Source organism: Cryptomeria japonica, chromosome 7, assembly GCF_030272615.1.
Source record: "Cryptomeria japonica chromosome 7, Sugi_1.0, whole genome shotgun sequence".
NCBI classification, from domain to species: domain Eukaryota; kingdom Viridiplantae; phylum Streptophyta; class Pinopsida; order Cupressales; family Cupressaceae; genus Cryptomeria; species Cryptomeria japonica.
Window position 1 is genome coordinate 44,852,034 of NC_081411.1, and position 7,226 is coordinate 44,859,259.

Below are 7,226 nucleotides of genomic sequence, written 5' to 3' on the forward strand. Positions count from 1 at the left end.
TCCCTACTAACATGTGTTATTGACCCCTAACAAGATCGAATTTAGCTATTGTTTCCTTGGTTATATGAGAGAAGGCTTCACATCCAAACACATGAAGATGCGAGAGAGAAATCCTCTTCCCTTGCCATTCCTCTTCTAGAATACCAAAGTCTAATTTAGATGAGGGACTTCAATTGATCAGGTATACTGTTGTGTTGCAAGATTCTGCCCAAAAACAATTACCTAGACCTACATTTGATAACATACATCTTGCCTTTTCAAGGATTGTCCTGTTCATCTTCTCGATTGCACCATTTTCTTGAGGAGTGAAAGGAACAACCTGAATCCTTTGAATCTCATTATCATCTCAAAAACCATCAAATTCTTGTGAACAAAATTCTCCACCATTATCTGTTTGTATACACTTGATCTTATGCCCAATATGATTTTCAACTAAAGCCTTAAAAATTTTAAATTTTGAAAAAACTTCAAATTTCCTAGAGAGCATGTAAATCCATACTTTTCTTGTACAATCGTCAAGAAAGGTGACAAAATAGTTAGCTCCTCCAATGGAGGTTACCTTGGTAGGCCCAAAAACATCCAAATATACAATCTCTAGCGGTTTTGTCTTCGTATCATGCCCACCTTTCAAAAACTGACTTGCTTTTGTTTGCCATAAAGACAATGTTCACAAAAGGCTAAATCTACAAGTTTGAGACCTAGAAGCTAATTCCTTGTGTGCATAACATGGAGCCCTTTCTTGCTAATATGCCCAAGCCTTTGATGCCAAAGATCCTCTTTGTTGTCTTCAACCACCATTGTAGCTCCCACTTCACCATGAGGCCTAAATATATAGAGACTACCCAATTTATTGCCATTTGAAATCAACATGGTACCACGAGTTACCTTCCAAATATCCAAAAGAAAATTCACATTAAGACCTTGATTGAAGAGCTGCCCAATGGATATCAAGTTTCGTTTCAATTGTGGGAGATGGCGAACATGTTTGAGAAGCCATGTTTTACCACCTTCTAATGGTAGCAACACATCACCCTTGCCTGTAATTTCGCAAGCTTTGTTATCTCCTAAGAAAACATTTCCAAAGTGACCTTCTTTGTAGTTAATGAACACTTCAAGGCATGAGGTAGCATGATGGGAGGCACCAAAATCAAGTACCCATGAATCCAGAGTAGTGTCAGTTGTTGAAAGGATAAGTACACTATCATCCTTGTCGTACAGAATATTTGCTTCGATGTTCTGCACCTTCTCTTGTGCCCTTTTGTAGTTTCTACAATCCTTCTTTACATGACTAGATTTGCCACAAAACCAACAATCACCGTTTCTGTTTCTAGATTTCGATCTCCTTGCTGGTTTTGATCACCTATGATAATTAATTATGCCTATATTATGGCTCCTACCTCTATTTTCGGTGCTTACCATCGTTAAGGCTTCACCGGATGAAGGTTCTTCATTTGTCTTCTCAAATCCTCACTGAGAAGAGTAGCTGCTACATCATTAAAAACTAACTTATTTTTACTAGATATCAATGTGCTAACGGTTGTTACAACCCCATCCTAGCCACTTGGTAAAGAGAATAATAAAAGGACAACCTTTCTTTCATCGTCTTGTGTCATCCCCACCGAAGTTACTTGATTGATCAATGTATTAAATTCATTTATGTGATTTTCCATCACGCAACCTTCCTTCATCTTAATCTTGTACAATCACTTCATGATAAACACTTTATTTGCAGCCGACGCCATTTCATACATGGTTATTAATTTATCCCATACATCTTTCATTGTTGCTTCACCCATGACATTGAAGAGAACATTGTTGGACATCGAGAGAAAAATTGTCACTCTTGCCTTCTTGTCTAATTTTTCCCATTCTTCATCAGCCATCATAGTTGGCTTCTTTGCTTTCCCTTCAAGTGCAAGTGAAAGGTCTTGCTTTATCAGCAAGGACTCCATCTGCACCTTCCATAACTCAAAGTTCTGACCTGATAACTTCTCTATCTTCACTTCTTTCATGATTCCAGAACTTTAACCACCAAAATCTTAACATTGATCTAACTTCGCTCTGATACCAATTGTTAGGATATTAAAGCGAATTATAAGAGCAGAAGTTAAACAAAGAATTGATAGACAGGGACAAAAGAAACACACAATTTATCGTGGTTTGACAGATTACCTACATCCACACTCAAAGTAGGGGAATCAATTATATTGATGACCAATTCTGGTTTACATACACAGCTGCAAGCAACTTCCAAAATACACACTGAAAAAAGATATTCAACCAGCTCTTTAGAGATCTTTACATCAGAAATTGAAAGGCCAAAAGATTTGACGGCAAAGAGAAGGAGTCCGTTAGACTTCACGTCCAACACTTTTCAACTATTTTGACGAGATGATCAAGCAAAGCTTTGTCTCGGCCGTCCCCTGCTTGACCTGTTGCAACGAGCTCTTTCATGTTCATCATTGCTTTCAGGAAGGAAAATGTCATGGACAGAGCTATGAGAGCCATGTTGGATTGTAGTGAAGATATCAGTGTTCGGATCCTTGCTTTGGATTTATGTGATCAACCATGACCTGCATCTCCCTTATCAATGACCCTTCAAGATAGGGTTAGGCAAGCCGTCATTGTCAACTTTTTCATGAAACCATGTGTCGACTTTTTTATGACACGATGATTATCATTTGAAAATAAAAAATCATTAAAGCCCTTGTGCATTTCCCATGCGTCTTGTGTCACACCAAGGTAATGTTTCATGTAACAGTCCCTTCATGTCCATCCAATTGTTTTTGTATTTATAGGTTTCTCTCCAAATGAATGGTTGTAAATTAGTCTACGAGGGATATTTCATAGTATTGTTATTGATTAGAAAATTTTAAAATGATATTTTGCTTGAAGGGTCTTTATAAGAACATGTTAAAAAACTGGGTCATTAAGGTTTTGATTTCACATGGGATTCACCATTTTTTTTAATGAAATTAGTTTTTTTTTCTCTTTTTCATTTTATTAAATCTATTCATGCTAAAGCCCTCATTAAACATTACTCTTAATTTGTTTTCTCTTCTTTATTAATCTTTTCATCTTGGACTAGAGATTTCATTGTCTTTTATGTGAAAGTTATGCTTGTTCTTATTTCAATGGATTTTGTTAGATTATCTTTCTATGAACTAAATTTTTTTGACACAAATAAGAGTCTCTGTAGGTTATATTATGTGTGTCAAACCAAACATGTTTTTCTTGAGTTGACTCTAGAAGAGGGTTTGCTCAGAAGTGGATATCTTCAAAGATTTCATGGAAATAGTTTTTATTCAAATAAATCAAATGAGATATATCCGATGTGTCCTCTATTCAAAGTTGGTCAATTTTTTTTTATAAATGTCAATATTCTAAGCATAAAATCTAGGATTCCACTCTAGTGTTTCTCGATTCTAAGGACAACACTCAACCAACTTTTAGATCCCTACCTATGAAAAAGAAGGGTGATCTACATTATTGAGTGTCAAAGCCAAGAATCCTAAATGTAATGGTCCCTTAGCCAAACCATCATTAGGATCTTCAACCCAATCATTGAAGTCTAAAAGTAGAATTTCAATTGTTCCAAACATGACCCCACAATGAAGCTAAATTGATGGCTTTCTACATTGGTTGTAAAATAAATATGATTAATTATGACATGATTATCACATAATAGATTATGCTAATGTAAGATTTCAAAATAGAGATTAAAAAAAATTGACATGTGGATCCCATTTAATGTAGGTACCTATGCATCCATGTAGGTGCATGGCGTCATTTGGAGGTGTGTTGACATGCATTTGCATATATAAGTATGGATGCATTTAAGTATTTTACAATAAAATATAATTATAAATTTTAAAAAGATCACATCACATGAAATAGGATGAAAGGGGAGACATATTCAATAGTCCACTTAAGAATACTGTAGTTCAAATGTCGAATAATCCCTATCTAATTTACACGTTATCAATGTAAAAAAGTGGTAAACATTTATCTTAAATTTATTGATCAAAATTAACTTATGACTATTGTTGAATTGAACAATATTTAAATATAACCCTCACTCCATCTTTAAATAATCAATTTATCTAAATTCCCTTATACTTATATTTTAACAACTAACAAATCTCCAAGATAATCATAAAGTGGTGAATAGTCTATTTCTTCAATAATGTGCTATAGTATGTTTCTTCTTTTAAATTAGTAGAGCTTTTTCTTTTATAAGAAGTATTAATGTCTAACTTTATAAAGAGGTCCTCAACATACTAAAGTACAATTATTTTTGTTGAAACAGTTAGTCATTTTAAACTAAAAGGCAGTTTTTTTTAAATTGGTATTGTAAGCGAAGCGTATCAGTAGCTATTATAGCTAACTTTGTGTACCCACAGATCCTAAATGGTTGATCGGATTTCAACAAAAAAAAATTGTTGTCTTTGTATGTGACTTAACTACTTATGGAGATTGTTTTATCTTTTTGGTTGTAATGAGACACAATTATAGTTATTGTTCTGGCTTCTAGGTAGTAATGATGCACGCTATGGGATCCATTCGCACACGTAATCAAAAGTACACATTTCAAAGTGCTCCCTAATACCTACTTAAAGATGCCCCAATAATCATGTACTTAAATTGCGAATACTTGTGTAAAAGTGAACCTATAGTTGTGCATAAATTTCCTAGTAGTAATGCATAAATAAGTCAATTATGAAGCTAAAAAGTGATGGGCTATTAGTACATGTGAAATTTATTAATGAGATTTTAATTGTTATTTTTTGTAATTTATTTAAAGTTAGTAATCAAAGAATTGAACTCACAAATAGTACAAGGTTATTAGAACGTGCACTGCTGCTAGTGTTCTTCCCTGAAAAATTTGAACTAAATTACCTATAACATAAACTTTGCTTTCACATTACACCAACCACCAAAGTTGCACTTCATGTTTGATTTTACGATGGCAAGTCCCTTTCCATTGCCAGCCTTAAAAAGTAGGTCGCACTTCATGTTTGTTAAGGACAAACACAATACATAAAGTGTGGACCGTAATGAATTATTTACTAAAACTTGGTAGATTAAAGGTAGAAACAGTGACGCTGTCTGGGAACCACCATAGGTACTCAGCATTGCTTTTGAATTCAGACGTCTCAAGTTCTTCTGGATGCGTTTTCACATATTTCCTGAAGTCGGCGGGTCCCATGATAGCCCCCATATTGTCTGCACATACTCCGCTGCCATTGCCCAGCATAGAATTTTCCTTCAAGATAAGATAGTCTGGCATATAGCGGTCTTTCCAGTGGTCAATGAAAACGAAATCAAAATGACGGGAATTCATCTCCTCCAGAAATTTCTTGGCTAGTTCAAAACGCTCGTTGAACTTCCCTTCCACCACAACCACTTTGGATGATAGCCCTGTCAAACAGAGACAATTCAAATATCAGATTCAATGTGATTTAGTATTCGATGTTCAGATAATTTCCATGATCTATCATCAGAGTTAAATAGGAAACAGAAAAATCTATAAAATTAAACAAAAATCAATCCTATTATGATGAACTTTTAAAACTTCATGCATTTATATGCACAATTATGTAAATTAAATGTAGCACCTGCGTGCTCTATGATTTGCCTGGCGATCTTGCAGTTATCTGGGTTCATCTCGAGTGTGAGAAGCTTACTGCCCTCCTTGTGCAACTGCGAAGCAATCCTCACAGCGGAATACCCGCAGAATGTCCCGAGCTCAAGAACTATCCTTGGACTATATTTCTCAAGGGCCTTATCTAAAATGGGCCCCTTGTCGTCACCAATGTTCATGAACCAGCTAGAGGTCTTTGCATAAGCGTCCATTACATTTAAGACGGAAAGGGGATTGCCCTTTTCAGCTGTTGTGAGGACATGGTCGAGCAGAGCTTTCTCTCGCCCGTCCCCTGCTTGACCCGTCGCAAGGAGCTCCTTCTTGTTCATCGCTGCTTTCAGGAACGAGAAGGCCGTGGACAGAGCTGCGAGAGCCATGTTGAACTGTAATCAAGATATTAGTGTTGCGACACCTGAATAAGATGTATATTTATTGCAATAAATCACGGTGTTTTTCTGGTCAAACACGGTTGTGGAAAGAATTACAAAAGCCAGGATTATACGACTCAATGATAAACACCTGCGAGAAAACTCATCAGTCATTTTGCATTTAGACGCATCTTATGTCACGCCAAGACAATGTTTGGTGTACCCCCTCTATCTAGAACATTCGATGCATGAACGTAATTAAACTCCTAGGTGCAATAGTCAAGCCAATAGGTAATTAAAGGTTAGAATGTAAATATATTTTAATATTATATAACTGATTATATAATAATTTAAATTTATACATGTTTTGATAATTAGTTTTTATCGATACTATTTGTAAATAAGAGTTATAGATGAAAGCTCGAAGTCAATTTTATTGATATTATGCATTACTAAAACATACTTGTTATTTGTTTTTTTCTTTTTGTAGTATAGATTGGAATGAATTGAAGTTACCTAGATTGTAAGAAACAAGCCTTCAATCAACAAAACATAACTGGTTATATAATAATTTAAATCTATAGATGTTTTGATAATTAATTTTTATCGATATGTTTTTGTTAATAAAAGTTATTTATAAAATCTTGAAGTTAATTTTATTAGCATTATGCATTATCAAAACATACTTGTTATTTGTTTTTTCTTTTTGTAGTATAGATTGGAATAAATTGAAGCTAGGTCTAGATTACAAGAAACAAGCCTTCAATCAACAAAACATGATGGACAAAAAGCATACAAGAGTAGAAGCTACACAATATGACATAACTCAAAGTATTTGATGATATTTTCTACTTGTCTATTGTCAAGCTAGATTTTGGAAAGAGAATATAACACAACAAAGAAATGATCTGGCCAAGTATAAATTCATATAAAAAATCATTGAAACCATGACAAGTGACTTACCTCAACTATACAAATTGCGTTATATTGTCAGTCATGCCAATGAATTTTGATTTGTACAAATAATCATTATATCATATAATTAGATATAAAAGTTATTCAACAAGTTTTCAATTCTTGTTGAATTTCTCCATTCTATCTGGAATAATCAGATTCTTATGAAGAATCTAAATAGACTGTAATGTCCCCGATTTTTGGATTTTGGCCTGGAGTTGTTTGTTATCTTCTCTTGTGTTGTGGTTGTGGAGCCAAGG

At 34.5% G+C, this 7,226-nt stretch overlaps 1 protein-coding gene across 1 annotated transcript; it reads right to left on the bottom strand.

Annotated features, from left to right (window-relative positions):
* Window positions 1-4,863: 4,863 nt before the first annotated feature.
* On the bottom strand, window positions 4,864-6,039 carry LOC131046493 (uncharacterized). Its single transcript, XM_057980254.2, has 2 exons — window positions 5,619-6,039; window positions 4,864-5,421 (listed from the first exon to the last, which is right to left on the bottom strand). The coding sequence occupies exons 1-2, from the start codon at window positions 6,019-6,021 to the stop codon at window positions 5,063-5,065; spliced, it is 762 nt and encodes a 253-aa protein (XP_057836237.2). The 5' UTR covers window positions 6,022-6,039; the 3' UTR covers window positions 4,864-5,062.
* Between the last annotated feature and the right edge of the window lie 1,187 nt (window positions 6,040-7,226).